The sequence below is a fragment of the Sus scrofa genome, chromosome 4 (genome assembly GCF_000003025.6).
Source record: "Sus scrofa isolate TJ Tabasco breed Duroc chromosome 4, Sscrofa11.1, whole genome shotgun sequence".
In the NCBI taxonomy this organism is placed as follows: domain Eukaryota; kingdom Metazoa; phylum Chordata; class Mammalia; order Artiodactyla; family Suidae; genus Sus; species Sus scrofa.
In genome coordinates this window covers 102,868,537-102,886,374 of record NC_010446.5, presented here as the reverse complement: position 1 = coordinate 102,886,374, position 17,838 = coordinate 102,868,537, and the positions used below count along the sequence as shown (strand labels likewise).

General features: G+C 41.9%; 2 protein-coding genes across 3 annotated transcripts in view; one reads left to right on the top strand and one right to left on the bottom strand.

The window, feature by feature from the left end:
* Positions 1-7,632, bottom strand: part of GDAP2 (ganglioside induced differentiation associated protein 2) — a 75,839-nt gene extending 68,207 nt beyond the window's left edge. Inside the window, exon 1 of the mRNA XM_021090826.1 lies at positions 7,486-7,632. The gene's annotated coding sequence lies outside the window, so the exon portion shown is untranslated. The remainder of the gene's footprint in view (positions 1-7,485) is intronic.
* The window catches only part of WDR3 (WD repeat domain 3), a 37,178-nt gene continuing 27,078 nt past the window's right edge, over positions 7,739-17,838 (top strand). Inside the window, exons 1-4 of one of the 2 annotated variants that reach the window (XM_021089970.1) lie at positions 7,739-7,818; positions 13,447-13,648; positions 15,022-15,231; positions 17,316-17,434. In XM_021089970.1, coding sequence (XP_020945629.1) covers positions 13,478-13,648; positions 15,022-15,231; positions 17,316-17,434 — 500 coding nt within the window. In that variant the 5' untranslated portion in view covers positions 7,739-7,818; positions 13,447-13,477. Of the gene's footprint in view, positions 8,152-13,446; positions 13,649-15,021; positions 15,232-17,315; positions 17,435-17,838 lie in introns of both variants that reach the window. The other variant, XM_021089971.1, reaches the window with a different exon arrangement.

Here is a 17,838-nt window from a genome sequence, read left to right as displayed (position 1 = left end):
ATCAGAAAATTTCCCACAGGGTTTTGGTGACAAAGACTCATGCTGAAGCTTCTTAACCATAACATAAAAAATTCCATTAAAAACTTATTTTTCAGTTTGCAAACTTGAATGTTAAGTTTCGGGACAAAATCACTTCTTTAAAATAACTTTCCTTTCCAAGTCTAAGTACTAACTCACTTACAGAACATTTGGAAAATACCAAAAAGGAGGAAAAACTTTCAAAATGTGATGTAGTTCCTACTGATAGAGATAGAGTAGGCACAGGTGGTTGTAGAAGTCCCAGTGGGGGATCATAGATAAAGAGGGAAACCTGGGAGATGCTGGGAGCTCACTGTAATTTCAAGAAAAGGCAGGCTTGCTTAACTAGTGGAGGTGCGAGAAGTGCCTCAGGTCATTGGGTGGGGATGGCATGAGGCCTGCGTGCAGATTCAGACCAAGAGCAAGAGTTTGAAGACCACACTTCAGCTGATTTGAATACATACCTTACCAGATACCAAGAAGGAGCTGCTACTCCCAGAAAGGAAGAGGCAGGCCTTTCCAACCCCCACTCCCTTGGATGATAAAACTGTGGCTCACCGGATCCTCGGGCAGAGCTTCCTTGCCTGCCCGCTTGCATCTCTTACAAGCGTCCTATCCTACTAAATCTGTTTCTTGCCTATCACTTTGTCTCTCACTGAATTCCTTCTGCGCGGAGGCATAAAGAACCTGAACCATGGTGAGTCCAGGCAAGGGTGAGTAAATCAAATTTAAAACCGTGGGTTTAAGTCCCAATTTGGGTTTTGGCTGGGTTCAAGTCCTGGCATGTGGGTTCAAGCCCCAATCTGTGTTCTGGCTAGATTCAGGGTTATATGATCATAAGGTATGTACAATTATGAATCGGGTTTCTTTTGTATTGAAAGGTAAATATTTCCACAGCAATTACATGGTGAAGCAGAAGCAGCATGGTACAAAGTAAGAGCTTGGGCTCTGTTATCAGAACGCCTAAGTTTGGTTCTAGGATCTATCACCTAATAGATATATTACCCTTGACTCTAAGCCAATGTTTCCTTATTTCTAAAATAGGAGTCATACATTCCTAGGGTTACTGTGAGGATCAAATGATATAATCTGTATTAAAATCGCACAGAAGAGCCCTGGCAAAAAGCTAGGCATACTAAAAGCTGTAACTTTCTCAGAGCCAATGTGAAAAGCACCTGCACCACTACTGAGATAAAGATATGTCTTCATGTGCGGCAAAAAAGTAGATACTCACTGTCAAAGACTCTCTAAGCACCAGATAAACCAAACACAGACTGGTGAATTAAGACATACTCTTTTATTTATCTCAATGTCTGCCCTTGCTAACGGCTTGTTAATCCCTAACCTAGATCAAACCAACTCTGTTTTCTCTATTCTGCTCCTGAGTTACTAAGAATAATTTTGAATTTTTTTCTATCTGCTGTCAAAACAAATGAATGTTTTCACATTTTAGCTAGACCCTCCATCAACACTATTGGGGGAAATTGTTTGATTAATTCTTGGATGACTTTTATCTTTTTGCCATTTCTTGGGCCGCTCCCGCGCATATGGAGGTTCCCAAGCTAGGGGTCGAATCGGAGCTGAGATCTGAGTCGCGGGATCTGAGTCACGTCTGTGACGCAGACCACAGCTCACGGCAACGCTGGATCGTTAACCCACTGAGCAAGGGCAGGGATCGAACCCGCAACCTCATGGTTCCCAGTTGGATTCGCTAACTGCGCCATGACGGAACTCCCTGGATGACTTTCTAGGCTACCCCCGGAGCATTCTGTGGTAGACATCCTCCAGGATGTGCTTCTGTGACACCTGCCTCTAGATATTAATGCCTCTGTGTAGATGCCTCCCAGAATGAAAAAGCCTGGCTTACATGCCCAGTTGGACACTGCAGAAACAAAAGTAGGTTACTTGTGGCTTCTGCCACACTCTTGTAGACTGCCTGTTCTGGGGAAGCTAGCTCCCATGAAGAGGGGCACTCAAGGAGCTCGAAGAAAGGCCCGTGTAGTGAGAAACAGAGTTCCTGCCAACAATCAGCATCAACAACCAGACATGTGAATGAATCACCTCAGATCCTCCAGCCCTGGTTGGGCTTCAAGTGACTTCAGCCCCAGCTGACATCTTGACCACAACCTCATAAGAAACCCTGAGCCAGAACCCTATGACTAAGCAACTTTTAAATTCCTGACTCACAGAAACTGTGAGGTAATGAATGCTTATTTGGCTATTATGTCTCAGGCATTCATTCAAGTGCTTGAGTCTCTGTCTAATGGAAAGATAGCCCCACAAAAAAAAAATCACATAGTTACAGAAAAAATAATAGTCAAATCTGTGATAAGTGTGCCACAATGAAGAAAAGGAGAGCTATTTAGATTGAAGAAGCAGAGAATGTCTCTTCTAAAAAGTGAGAGTTGAAACCAAAAATAGAAGAGCTTTACAAACATCGAGCAGAAAGGGTATATCTGGGCACCTTAAGGTAGGAAAGCGCCTGAGACACTAAAGGAAAAAAAAGGCCACTGTGGAAGGTACAGTGAACCACAGGGTATTAGATATGTTATGCATGTGCTATCTGAGCCTTAACAATAATCCCGCAAGCAAAGGACATATTAGATCTCTTATTTTACCGTGAGGGCACCAAGACCCAGAGGCTCAATTATCAGCTCAAGGCAACAGAACTAATAAGGAGTACCTTGAGATCCAAATCAAAGACCAGCTGGCACTAAAACCCATGCCATTTCCATTACATCGTATCACACTGCCTGAGCTCTGAGAGAAGTCATAGTTCAAATTACCTTAACTTCTCTCCGACTCAGAATTTCCCTATCTTCATTTACTTTTTCTAACTTGCAAGTGATTTTTAGGGTGCATTCCACACTTTTGGGCCTGTCAAACTGCTTCATTTAACTACTTTACTGTACTTGACTAGCTCTCCTCCAAGAGAAGGTAATAACGTCATCTCCCTTCACAATATCTGATCTCTGCTTCCCCAGAGTCTCCTACTCTCCAAAGCTTTCCTCCATCACTTCTTCAGAATACCAACGCAACTCCTCTTTGCCATTTAACTTTTTAAAAGTAATGTTTCACAGCTGGACTTCCTTTTCCTGCATTTATTCACCCCTTTGCAGTTTTGCTTCCATGTCTATTAACAACACTAAAACTGCTTTTTCAAGGTCAACAATAATTCCCCAAATGTCAAATCCAAGAGCTAATCAAACTTTAGCTGCATCTACTATTGATTATTCCTTCTCTGAAACTCTATTATCTTCTTTGACAACATACTCTGGTGGTTCTCCTACATCTCTAACCACAGCTTGTCAGTGTAGTTTGTTCGATCTTCTTCCCAGATCTTAAAAGTCATTGTGACCCATGAGATACTGGGTGTTAATGAATAATAAGTAATGTTTGGAGATCTTATTGTACAGCAAAGTTTAATGGCATGGTACGAAAGTGTCATGGCATTAAACAAAGGGTGAATTCTTTTTCAGCTCCATTGCTAAACAGAAATGTATTTTTCTCATGAGAAACAGATTTCAATCTCTCCCTCCCCCAACACACACACCTTGGCAATAAAGCAAATGGAGCATGCTGGGCTGGAAAATCTGATCCCTGATCCTTAAGGAAGAGTAAGTAGTTCTTAACATTCTTGGAGTCTTGTTAAGTAATTCTTAACATTCTCCTTTGAGAATTACATGAAGATAAAAACGCTTTCACCTTGAGAGTTTTCCCAGACTCAAATTAGGAATTCCAGGAGTTCCCGTCGTGGCACAGTGGTTAACGAATCCGACTAGGAACCATGGGGTTGCGGGTTCGTCCTGCCTTGCTCAGTGGGTTAATGATCCGGCGTTGCCGTGAGCTGTGGTGTAGGTTGCAGACGCGGCTCGGATCCCGCGTTGCTGTGGCTCTGGCATAGGCCAGTGCTACAGCTTCAATTCGACCCTAGCCTGGAACTCCACATGCCGGGAGCGGCCCAAGACATAGCAAAAAGACAAAAAAAAAAAAAAAAAAAAAAAAAAAAAAAAAAATTAGGAATTCCAGTGATAAGGAGTTCCTGTCATGGCTCAGAGGTAACGAACTGACTAGCGTCCATGAGGATCAGGTTCACTCCCTTGCCTCGCTCAGTGGGTTAAGGATTCGGTATTGCCCTGAGCTGTGGTGTAGGTCACAGACTTGGATCCTGCATTGCTTGTGTCTGTGGTGTAGGCCAGAAGCTACAGCTCCAATTCAACCCCTAGACTGGGAATCTCCATATGCAGCAGGTGGGGCCCTAGAAACACACAAAAAAAGAATTTGAGTGATAGATAGAATGCGGAGTGCTCAGGTGAGGGAAAGAGGAGGAAAGGCTACAGTAATCTACAGCAATAGCCAGCATCTTGGATAACATTAAACAGGATCAGGACTTTCCACTGAAAATCAATTGAGCCGTTCTGTATTTTGAAAATGTTCATAAGCAAACACAAAACTTTAGGTTAAAAAAACGGCTCCTGGAGTTCCCGTCGTGGCGCAGTGGTTGGCAAATCCGACTAGGAACCATGAGGTTGCGGGTTCGGTCCCTGCCCTGGCTCAGTGGGTTAATGATCCGGCGTTGCCGTGAGCTGTGGTGTAGGTTGCAGACGCGGCTCGGATCCCGCGTTGATGTGGCTCTGGCGGCGTAGGCCAGTGGCTACAGCTCCGATTCGACCCCTAGCCTGGGAACCTCCATATGCCGCGGGAGCGGCCCAAGAAATAGCAAAAAAAAAAAAAAAAAAAAAAAAAAGACTCCTGAAGCAAAGCATTTATGCCTGGGATCCAAAAGTTTACAAGGAACAGCGGATTCCAGAATTGATCAGATCTATTTCCTTAGCCATACTATCTTAAGGGTTATCTTCAGTAAGGACCTAAAGACACAGAGAATCCAGTATGTATCTTTCATAATTCAAATTTGTAATGAATATAAACAGTTCTCATTACACAGCAGTTTCTTTTCTTTCTTTCTTTTTTTTTTTTTTGAAAATCCTATCATCTTCCAGTTTAGGAAGTCCTCCAATGGTGCTTTATCTGAATAATTGGATTTGCTAGAGATTAGAATTTTATTGTTTAAGACAAGGCAGAATCTGGAGTTCCCATTGTGGCGCAGTGGTTAACGAATCCTACTAAGAACCACGAGGTTGTGGGTTTGATCCCTGATCTTGCTCAGTGGGTTAAGGATCTGGCGTTGCCGTGAGCTGTGGTGTGGGTCGCAAATGGGATCGGATCCCGCGCTGCAGTGGCTCTGGTGCAGGCCAGCAGCTACAGCTCCGATTAGACCCCTAGCCTGGAAACCTCCATATGCTGTGGAAGCGGCTCAAGAAAAAGGCAAAAAAAACAAGGCAGAATCAGGCAGAACATGTTAGCTCACTGTCTCAAAACACCTGATGTTTGTCTGTTTAAAGAGAACTTTAAATCTGTTTTCTTGTTCTTCAAAATACTTAGATTACCTAGGCCTAGTTAAAAATACAAAGAAAGCTGATCCACACTTTTAACCTCCATTAATTACAAGCTCTATCTCATTGTTTTTGCATAAATTATAGGTTTACCACTCTATGTCTTTGTCAATATCTAAAACTTCTGGATACAATATCTGTATCCCAATGCCAGACGTATTATATTTAAGAATCATCCTATGCAAATAGAAAGAATGACCTTTTTTTAAGCAAGTTACTTAAATGGAAAAACAAACTGAAGCAGTCAAACATGTCAACATATCAAGAAAAGAGTTCTGTGTTAATGGACTAGGTCAAATTTAACACCGTCATTCAAAAACATCCAAAGCACATGCTCTAACGGTGAGTTGATAATACCACCTCATATAAAAGAACTTTACCATGTTTTGATAATATTAATACATTAAGCAATTTTGAAACAAGAAACTAGGGTTATGCTCTTGAAACAGTGTATTGGGAATTTATAAGATGCATTATCTTAGCACTCACAGTTCCTCTTATAGCAATTTTTATAAAATTATTTTTTCCCTTTGTGGTTGTTCCTTTCCATAATATTTATTTTTTAAAGATTTTTAATATAGTTTATTTACAATGTTCTGTCAATTTCTGCTATACTGCCATATTATTTAATAATGTTAATTTTTTTGAAAGGTAAAACCATGACTTAAAATGCAAAAAGAATATGGTTCAAAATTTTATTTAACTCACAAAGAAACCAGAGAGTAGAAAAAGGGAATTACATAATCAGACACATTAATCGGCCAAGAATACTGAAATGAATGCACTCATGACAAAACTTCCACTGAGCCTCTAAGGGGACAGAATTTTTGTGTCTATAGAAAAAATTGTTTTAGTACTGACAGTATTTAAATAGCTTTCTTAAATCAGTAATTCAAGGGGTGTCTTCAAGATGGAATCTAGACTATAAAGTTTTCTACCGAAGCAAAGTTTTTCTCATATATACGCATTTTTCATCTATATAATACAATTCACATTAACTATGAGATATTAACCAGACACGCTCACCTAAGTTCTCCTTTCCACCACCAAACTTACTGAAATAATAGTCTGTTGTCACAATTTCCTCCCTTAACCATTCATCCAACCCGCAGTAATCTTTTTTCAAATACCTAAACAGTTACAATTACTTTCATCTGATCATATACATTCTTTACAATTGCAATTTTCTTGAATATAGAAGACTAGCTGAACATGTCTTAAAAACTCAACGCTTAAAGAAAATCGGATACTATAGATAGAAGTCTTATTTCAGGGCTGGCTGCAGCTATCATACAATAAGTGAAGGCAGAGGCTTATTTCTTCTATACTGTTATATGTTAGCTTTAATTTTTCACAGCTACAGACATCAGAACTCCTTTGTGAACACTTCTATGCAGTTCAAGAATAAGATCGGACAGAAACTGCAAAAGAGAAAAAAGCCCACTTGGTGACAGAGCACTTAAAGCCTCAATTACCATTACCAAGCAAGGAGGAGTCAGCTCCGGTCACTTCCCCCTCAAGCGGCCAAGGAGCGGAAACTGAAAGCCAGACCAATGTCACTCCAGGGACTGCAGGGATCCAGACAACTCAGCATCCTGGGCTCATTGCCTACCCAGCTCTGATTCTAGCTGCTCTCGGTCGGTGGAACGCCCAGTCCACACAGGCGACCCCAAAAATTCGACTCTGGGGTTATATAACTCCAGGGCTCCCGGCCGCCCTAATTCACCTGCACTCCAAGGTGCGCGCCTCCCCAGTGACTCCAGCACCACTGTCCTAATGCCCGGGTCTACCTACTGTATATCCTCTGGTGGGTAACTCGTCCCCGACAGCCCCTCGGACCAGAGGAACCTGACCAACAGCGGGGAAAGAAACGGCAGGTGCATTTTTGCAAAGAATGAGGAGAACCAACCCTCTCGGTCCGCACCCCTAACCTGGGCCGAGTCCGTGCGCCTCCCGCCGCTCCCCCGGCCCGCTCTGCCCCGCCCTCCCTTCCAGCCTCCGTCCCGCCTCTCACAGCTCTCTGGCGGTCCCATCCGGGCGGCAGGTGCGACGGGTTAAGTTCCTCGTGGAAAGCAGCCGAGTCGCATCGCCTGACAACCTGTGCCAGCAGCTCAGTGGTAAACGCGAGCCGAGTCCCAAGAGGCTGGAAGGAGCAGTCGCGGGAGCCCGGGGCTGCAAAACACGGGCTTCCGCTCCCGGCAGGCATCCGCCAATCAGAGCCTTGCTCTGACGTCATTTCCCCTCGAAGGCAAAAGGAACGTTGGGCGGAAGAGGGACCTGGAGCGGACCCGGAAGGGGTGGGCCCAGTGGGCGGGTCCAATCAGCCCAGAACCTCGTGGAGGCCCAGGTGCGTGCAGTGGTCTCGCGGTGGCAGATCGTCTTTGCTCCGCTCCTTTGGTTTGTTTGGTCCTGACTGAGGCCTTCGTGGTGCCAGTAGCAGACAAGCCAGGGGAATTTGGGGGCCCGTAGCTAGGGTGGAGGGGAACCTGAGCTACTGCGAGCGCTTCACTGCTGTCCCGGGGGGCCGTCTGCGGAGCCTGAGGCTGGCGCGTGCGGTGTCGAGCTGGCTGACCCGGGGCTTGCAATGCTCGCCAGAGGATGCTCCCGCAGCGTGGTGGGTGTGAGGAATCCCCACCTCACTCTCTCCTGACTGAAGTCGTGGTTTAGGGGCGTCTGACAGGTTTGTTACCGCGGCCCAGCCTTGCAGCGCATCATAGAAGCATGTTTTGGGGGGCTGTGGGTTAGGAAGCATGGATGTTAGGGGCTCAGAGTAGCGTTATCTCGTGAGCGCTATCCAAAAAGCGTCGAGATCTGTGCACGTTAGATACAAGTGACCAGTTCCAAGTTATATGGAAGATCATTGAAGTACTGAAGCATTGGAAAAGCTTCAGGAATTAGACTAGTCCCGAGGGAAGTGGGCCTCAGAGGATAACACTAATTAAAATAGGTAGATAGGAGAGGAATATCATGAAGGCAAGGCACAGCACAAGGAGGGTAACCAACTAGCCTGACAGGAGAAAGGTTATGTGAGAAATAAAGAGGGATAAATGGGTTGAGTTTGGGGGAACTGAAAACAGTTTCGCTTTTTCAAGGGCTTTGGGATAGTGCATCTGATAAAATTAGGTCGTATTACGACTTTTAAATGAAAAACCTGGAGGCGGTGGTGCTGCATAGAAAATTGGTGCAGGAACCCAGTGATTAAGCCACTGGAACAGAAAGTTGTGGAAAGAGGGAAAAGAATCCTACTTCAGACAGGACAGAGGGTAAGAGAAGTAGTTTAGTGGTTTAAAGAAGAAAATTTGGAGTTTGACGGGATTGTAATCTGGCTTTGGCACTTAAAACCAGCTGAATGACTTTGGGCTAGCTGTTTCATTCTATGTGCCTTGTTTCCTAATCTGTAAAATGCAGGTAGTAACGCACCTATCTTGCAAGGTTATTGTGAATTTTTTTTTATACTCTTACAGTATGCTAGATGCTTTTTTAAAGTGGTTTACATATATTAACTCGCTTAATTAACTTAATTACTATATGTAATGAACTATGTGTTTACTCAGTTATATACATTTAATGTATTAGGTAGCATATAGTAAGCACTCTTTAAGCGTTGGCTGCTTAAATAATATTAATTAGCCAAAAATTATGACAAGGCTGTGATCCCAATAGGTTGGAGAGCTGTGTGTCTTAGTGTCAGAAAAAAATGAGTAGGGTTCAGGAAGCAGGTTGGGCATGACTTTATACATGTTTAAGAGTGATATTGCAAGATATTTGGATGAGGATGTCTTCATAAATTCTTGAAATTGATAATTAGTATTCACACATGTGGGGAGGACTGAATAGAGATGTGGAGTCCCTGGGCCTAATCTCCAAGGAAAATACTGTGGTAAGTAGCCAAAGACTCCATGGAAACCAGTTATAGGGCTGGAGGAGTAAGAGGAAATGGAAACGAATTGATCCAATGGCCGGGTTAGATGCGAACTAGCATATATAGAATGGATAAACTATAAGGTCCTACTGTCAAGCACAGGGAACTATATTGAATATCCTGTGATAAATAATGAAAAAAGATATAACTGAAACACTTAACAGCAGAAACTTAACATTGTGAATCAACTACAATAGTTTTTTTTTAAATGGCCTAGGTTGTATTATCGCTATGTTAATAGTATCTTTCCTTCACGTTTAACTGGCTTTATGTTGGTTCCTATGAGAAGAAATGAGGCCAGTAAGTGATGATTAAAAGAAAATGTTAGCATAGAGTTGGCATTGAGTATTTTCCAGTTAAAATAGATGAAAACACCAGGTTGTAATCAGAAAGAGACCCTGTGGTGTTAAACAAGTGAACCAACAAGAACACAAAAAGCTCCAAAAAAAGGCTGTAACTTCTGTTTAGTATTCTTGTGGTTTTTAAGTTGCACAGGTGTTTTGGGGAATACTTTTCACATTTCCAGACCAAGAGCAGACAAATTTAACTTATCTCCTTCACGTGTTGCCTCTTTTACCCATAACCAAATGTTTTCAGTGAATTTGATTTAGTGCAGTTTTTAACCAAACCAAACATGGGCCGCTAGCCCAGGAGAAAGCAGTAGAATCCACTGATAACCTGGTTTAAAGTTAAATGCGGCTTTTATTGCAAGGCTAAGCAAGGAGAATGGGCTGCAAATGCTCAAAAGACCCCCACCCATGGCTTTCAGGGAAAGGTTTTTAAAAACAGGGTGAGGGAAAAGAGGTGGGTGTGTTATCAGCTCATGGACTTTCTTCTGATTGGTTGGTGGTGGGATAATCTGGAGCCAACACCATCAATCTTCTACTTCCACCTGGTCTGAGGTCTCTGTGCTAGTGGTCAGCAGGTAGTTAACTTCTTCCACCTGGTGGGCATTTCATTTACAGCAAAGCAGCTCAAGGGTACGGCTCAGAATATTGTCTATAGCCCTTGACTTTGTGTAATGGCTAAACTATTATTATTTTGTCTTGCTTGACTGTTTTCCTTTCTTTCTACACTTTTTTTTAATCTTTTTGTCTTTTTAGGGCTGCACCCGTGGCATATGGAGGTTCCTAGACTAGGGGTCCAATCGGAGCTGTAGCCACCGGCCTCCGCCAGAGCCACAGCATCAGGGGATCCAAGCTGTGACTGCGACCTACACCACAGCCCATGGTAATGCCAAATCCCTAACTGACTGAGCGAGGCTAGGGATCCAACCCATGTCCTCATGGATGCCAGTTGGGTTTGCTCACCACTGAGCCATGACGGGAACGCCTCTTTCTACATTTTCAAACCTGGGAAAAACCTGGGAGGCTAAAGTTTTTCCACAAACAGGAGGCAGGTGGAGGACATGGCGGTAAGGAGTAGGCTTCTGACTCAGGAAAGCCCCACAGGGTCCTGCTAAGTTACACAGGAATTACGGCATTTTTCAAAAATAGTTTGCCTAGTTGCAGTATTTGTGTGTGTGTGTGTTCCGAGCCACATTTGCGCCGTACACCACAGCCACAGCTTACCACAGTACCAGATCCCCAACCCACCAAGTGAGGCCAGGGATTGAACCCACATTCATGGATACTAATTGGACTCTTTCTGCTGTGCCACAGTGGGAACTCCCTGTCAAAGATTTATTGACCGTAGGTGACTGGGTTTATTTCTCAGCACTCTGTTCTGTTACATTGATATGTATGTCTGTTTTTGTGCCAGTACCACTTGATTACTGTAGCTTTGTGATATTGTCTGAAGTCTGGGAGAGTTATGCCTCTTGCTTTGTGTTGGCAATTCTTTGGCAATTTTGCATTGGCAATTCTGGGTCTTTTATTGCGCCATTTACATTGTTGAATAAAATTTTTGGATTATTCTGTGAAAGATGTCATGGGAAATTTGATAGGGATCACATTAATCTGTAGATTGCATTGGGTAGTATGGCTATTTTGACAATATTCTTCCAATCCAAGAGCATGGAATGTCTCCATTTCTTTGAATCCTCTTTAATTTCCTTGATTAATGTTTTATAGTTTTGAGGTGTAAGTCTTTCACTACCTTGGTTGGGTTTATTCCTAGGTATTTTATTTTGGAGGATGCAATTTTAATAATTATTATTTTTTAATATTCCATTTATAATATTTCATTGTTAATATACAGAAATGCAACCATTTTCTGAATGTTAATCTTGTATCCTGATACTTTGCTGAGTTCATGGTTCAGTTCAAATAGTTTTTGTGTGGAGTCCTTAGAGTTTTCTATATGTAGTATCATGTCATCTGCATATGGTGACAATTTTTACCTAACTCTTCTTTTCCAGTTTGAATCTTTTTCCCCTTTTTGGTCTGATTTCTGTGTCTAGAACTTCAGATAGTGTGTTAAATAAAAGTGGTGAGAGTTGGGAAGTTCCCACTGTGGTTCAGCAGTAATGAGCCCAACTAGTATTCCTGAGGATGTGGGTTCAATCCCTGACATCACTCAGTGGGTTGGGGATCTGGTGTTGCCGTGGGCTGTGGTGTAGGTCTCAGATGTGGCTTGGGTCTGGTGTTGCTGTGGCTGTGGTGTAGGCCAGCAGCTGTAGCTCTGATTGGACCCCTAGCCAGGGAACTTACATGTGCAGCAGGGGCAGCCCTAAAAAAAAGTTTAAAAAAAAAAAAAAAATGGTGAGAGTGGGCATCCTTGTCTTGTTCCAGATTTTAGTGGAAAGGCTTTTAGCTCTTCTATGTAGAGAAAATACTGGCTGTGAGTTTGTCCTAAATGGTTTTCATTATGTTGTGGTATGCTCCCTCTATACCCACTTTGGTAAGAGTTTTTTGCTTTTTTAGGGCCGCGCCCAAGGCATGTGGAGGTTCCCAGGCTAGGGGTCCAGTCAGAGCTACAGCTGCTGGCCTACAACACCGCCACAGCAATGCAGGATCCGAGTCGCATCTGCAACCACCACAGCTCATGGCAACGCCAGATCCTTAACCCACTGAGCGAGGCCAGGAATTGAACCTGCAACCTCATGGTTCCTAGTCAGATTTGTTCCTGTTGTGCCACAACCCAGAACTCCTGCTAAGAGTTTTATCATGAATGAATGTTGAATTTTGTTAAGTGCTTTTTATGCATCTGTTGATTTAATCATGTGGGTTTTGAGTCATTAGTGTTGTATATGACATTGATTGATTTGTGTATGTTGAACCATCCTTGTGAACTTGGGATGAATCCTCCTTGGTCATGGCATATGATCTTTTCAATGTGTTGTTGGATTCTCTTTGCTACAATTTTGTTGAGAATTTTGCGTCTATGTTCATCAAAGATACTGACCTATAATTTTCTCTTTTCTTTTCCTTTGATCTTTTTGCCTTTTCTAGGGCTGCATCCGCGGCATATGGAGTTCCCAGGCTAGGGGTCCAATTGGAGCTGTAGCTGCTGGCCTACACCAGAGCCACACCAATGCAGGATCGGAGCCTCATCTGGGACCTACACCACAGCTTGTGGCAACGCCAGACCCTTAACCCACTAAGTGAGGCCAGGGATCGAACCCACAACATCATGGTTCCTAGTCGGAGTCTTTAACCACTGAGCAATGATGGGAACTCCTATAATTTTCTTTTCTTTCTTTTTTTTTTTTTTTTTTTTTGGTGGTGTCTTTGTCTGGTTTGGGTGTTAGGGTGATGATGGCTTGATAAAATATCATTGGGAGTGTTCCTTCTTCAGTCTTTTGGAAGAGTTTAGGAAGCATCAGTATGAGTTCTTTGTATGTTTGATAAAATTCACCTGGAAAACCATCTGGTCTTGGACTTTTGTTTGTAAGGAGATTTTAAATTACATATTCAATTTCGTTTCTAGTGATCGGTCTGTTCTGTTCAAATGGTCTATTTCTTCTTGATTCAGTTTTGGTGGTCTGTATGTTTCTAGAAAGTTGTCCGTTACAGGTTATATGTTTTTAACCACATGATAAACACTTGGTGTTGCTAGCCCAGCAGAACCAAGGTACCCAAAGAACTAAGTTTTCTTTGTTTGTACATGCAGCTGCCTCACTTGGGATATCAGGTGTTAGAGCATGGGGCTCACCAAGCAGTACCTACGCTATGTTGCCAGTGCAGTCTTTGGCCTTATTGGCAGCCAAAAAGGTAATATTGTCTTTGTGACACTTCGTGGTGAAAAAGGACGCTATGTGGCAGTACCAGCCTGTGAACATGTTTTCATCTGGGACCTACGGAAAGGAGAGAAGGTAAGCCAGATATCACCTCGGTTGATGTTAATTTATGGGCGTTAGAGGATGGAGGCAGTAGGGGGAGAGCTCTGCTTTATCACGCACAGAATTTTGTGTGCGTGTGCTCCTAGGAATATGTTTTCCTTTGGGTCTGGGTAGCCAAGAATCAGATTTTACTGTGTTCTTCTACATTAAATTCAAAAAACCACATCCAGGAGTTCCCGTTATGCCTCAGCGGAATTGAATCTGACTCGTATCCTTGAGGACGCAGGTTCTATCCCTGGCCTCACTCAGTGGGTTAAGGATCCTGTGAGCTGTGGTGTAGGTCGCAGACACGGCTTGAATCTGGCGTTGCTGTGGCTCTGGCGTAGGCCAGCGGCTACAGCTCTGATTCGACCCCCAGCCTGGGAATCTCCATATGCCGTGAGTACAGCTCTAAAAAAAAGAAAAACCACAACCAGATAGGAGCTTACCTCTTAGGTATTTATTTGTAGTGATAGAGGTAATTATTTGTAATCATTCCCAACATGTTTGCTTTCTCCACCAGTTCTCCATTTTGCAAATTCTTCTACTTGCCCTTATAACTAGTTATAAAATACTAGGCTTTAAAGGAGTTCCTGTTGTGGCTCACAGAAATAAACCTGACTAGTATCTATGAGAACATGGGTTCAATCCCTGGCCCCGATATTTGGGTTAAGGATCTGGCATTGCTGTGGCTGTGATGTAGGCCGGCAACTGCAGCTCCAATTCAACCCCTAGCCTGGGAACTTCCATGTGCCGTGGGTGCGGCCCTGAAAAAGCAAAAAAAAAATTAAAAAAGATTGTTCATTTAAAATGCACATTGCTATGTTAACTGAATCTTTTCCTTACACAGATAGAGGCCCAAGGGTTGTTCAACTAGCCTTTGGTATTTTGTGTGACTGAATTTCTAAGCTTGCACTTCTGCCAAACCACATAGGGGCATTTTGATCTTGTCCACCCACTTGCCCTTGGGGATAAACCACTGTAGCACTATAATGACATGCAGGCTTAGTTTCTAATAGAGCTCAGTTAAAGCAGGGATGTGTTTATAACCCTTTATGGAAAGTCATTTGGTGTTGACATAGAATAAGTACTTAGTAATTTACTCCATTGCCTGGGAAATTTTTGCATGTATTACGCTAATGCAGAGCCTTAGAGAAATGATATAGCTTTACCTTTTCTTGAATGTTTCATTACCCAGTACAAATAATGATTTCTATATCAAAGAACTTGAGATAGTGTGCAGAGTTTCATTAGAGCGATTTGGAATCATTGATGCTCATAATTTTACTGTGCCTAATTATTCCTATGCCTTTCCCTTGGTGACATGCTTAACTCTTCTGCATTGTTTCTGATTCTTATTATTTCAGATCCTCATCCTTCAGGGACTTAAACATGAAGTCACTTGCTTATGCCCCTCCCCAGATGGGCTGCACTTGGCTGTTGGTTATGAGGATGGGTCTATCAGAATCTTCAGTCTCCTGAGTGGAGAAGGAAATGTGACCTTCAATGGACACAAAGCAGCCGTCACTTCCTTGAAGTATGATCAGCTGGGAGGCAGGCTGGCGTCTGGGTCCAAGGTGAGACCTTGAATTAGGTGCCCAGACTTTGCTCTGGTAAAGAAGTGAAAGACTAATGCTAAAGCAAGTTGTTCACAAAAATTGTTGGGTAAAACAGCAGGCACTTGATGTACAAAATAGTATAGATGGATGGGTGTGAATTGGGCGGTTCATTTTGTTTCCTGTCATGTTCTCTGATGAAAGCCTATTAAGTACTAGAATAAGATAAGGCTTCCCATGATAATTATTATGTAACATTGTAGGTATGCTATCCAAAACAGTACACAAGCGCAGGGAACAAAACAGATTGGAAAAGGAGAGTCAAAATATGATCATTCTTGGCCATTTGTTTGAGTAAAATTGGTTGCTTTCCTATATCTTAAAATCATTAGTTAGAAAATAATAATAATCTAAATGATTCCATTTACAGTAGTATGTTAGTAATGAACACAAAGATACTGTGAAACTTTACTGAAAAATGTACCAGAAGACTTGGAGGAATAGAGAGACGCAAACCATGTTCTTGAATGGGAAGACAAAGTATTGAAAAGATGCTAGTATTTTCTAATTTGCATAGATAAAGCATTTAAATATCCCAAAGGTTTCGTTGTTTTTTTTAAGAACATGACCAAATAATTTAAAAGCATATATGGAAAAACAAATGAATAATATAAACTGCAGAATTTTGAGAAAAAATAATAAACATGTTTCAGATTTTTTAGGCTAAATTTTTTTAGGAGTTCCAGATATTAAAATGCATTACGAAGTCATAATTTATAATGTGTTAACCTGGCATCAATACAGAATAGTCTGATTTTTGCAACCAAATCAGATTTGCAGAAGAAACCCACTTAGTATTCCTAAATAGTATATTTTAAAGGTGATGTTCTTGCTGAGAAGAAAATGATGGATTATGAAGCAGGTCTTAGACAATTGACTAACTTGGTTGAGGGGAAATTATAAAGGAAAAGATGGATAAACTTGAATACTTAAAATATTTGTGCATTAAAACAATACAAGGAAATTGTTAAGAGAGTAAATTCTGAGTTCTCATTACAAGGGGAATTTTTTTTTTTCTTTTCATTCTGTCTGTATGAGATGGATGTTAGCTAAACCTATTATGATCATCATTTCACCATATATGTAAATTAAACCATCATGCCATCTGCCTTAAACTTAGGGATATATGTCCATTACGTTCTTGATAAAACTAGAAAAAATAAAGGACAATGAAAGGGAGAAACTATTTAATAGTTCCAGTATAAAAGGGAAGGATTAATATCATGACTTAACCTACAATCAGGGAAAATATAACCCAAAGGAGGACAAAAAGGCATGACTTGGTAGTTCGAAGGAGGCACAGAATGGCATAATCAGCATAGAGCATGTGCAGAATTTCTCACTGGTACTGAGAAATGCAAATCATACACAGACTCAGACAGCCTTTCCAACCCGTCAAAGTGGCAGTGGTTTTGAGCAACTGTTAATATCCAGAGCTGAAGAGAAGGGGAAACTGGCCTTGTCATGCATATCCTGGTGGATCTCTAGATTGGGGAAGCCTTTCTGGAGATCACCCTGACTCACAAACTGAAAACACCTTTTAACCCAAGAATGTCCCTTTTTAGCCTTTATTCTGACCAGAGATATTTACAAAGATTGATGTACAAGAATGTTCATTTCCGTGTAAATGTAATAGCAGAAAATTGGGAACTACCTAAGTGGCTGAAACAGAAAAAATTTAAAATAAATTACACTCTATCCTTAAGGTAGATTATTATGTGACTGTCAAAAATGAGAAATCTGGAGGGATGTGAAAATATATTAAATGAGGAAAGGGGGGAGGGTTTACAAATGGTAGGAATAGCATCATCTCAAAAACATGTACAGATAAAAGACTGGGACAGTTTACAACAAAATGTCTATGGTAATTGTATCTGGATCTCTACAATCAGCTGGTTTTTGTTTCCTATGTACTTTTCTGTAGGCTTTCCAAATTTTCTGTAAGGACTACATACACCTTTGTAATCAAAATATTACAACCTGTTGTCTGTCATGTTAGACCTTAATGTGGTAAGGAAAATTCTTTTCTATTTTGATCCTTTTAGGACACAGATATTATCGTGTGGGATGTGATCAATGAAAGCGGCCTCTACCGTCTAAAGGGACACAAGGACGCCATCACACAAGCATTGTTTCTACGAGAAAAGAATCTGCTAGTTAGTAGGTAAGGAAATCAGTTTTGTTTCCAGTTCTTTTTCTAGGTGAATTCATGAGAGAGGGTTTCGAAGAGGAGACTTGCTTCATCTTTTACTCCTTTCTCCACATGTCGCTCGGGCTTATGTGCTGGTTTCTTCTGCTCTCTGCTTTCCTCTCTGCTTCCCTCCTCTCCCAAACAGTATCATAGATGAGACCCAGGGTATTTATAGCATTTTTAAATTCGCTTTTCTGATTTGTCCTTATTTTACCAATAGTGGCTTTTCCATGCTCCTTAACTCTTTGACAGATGTTACATAGCATGAGCTGTCGACTTTTCTGTATCCCTGGGAAGTCAGGAAAGCAGATTATAGAGCAGTGTGGGCAGAGGTGAATACCAAATGTTTGTTTTAGTCTGCCTTCTGAGAAGAGACA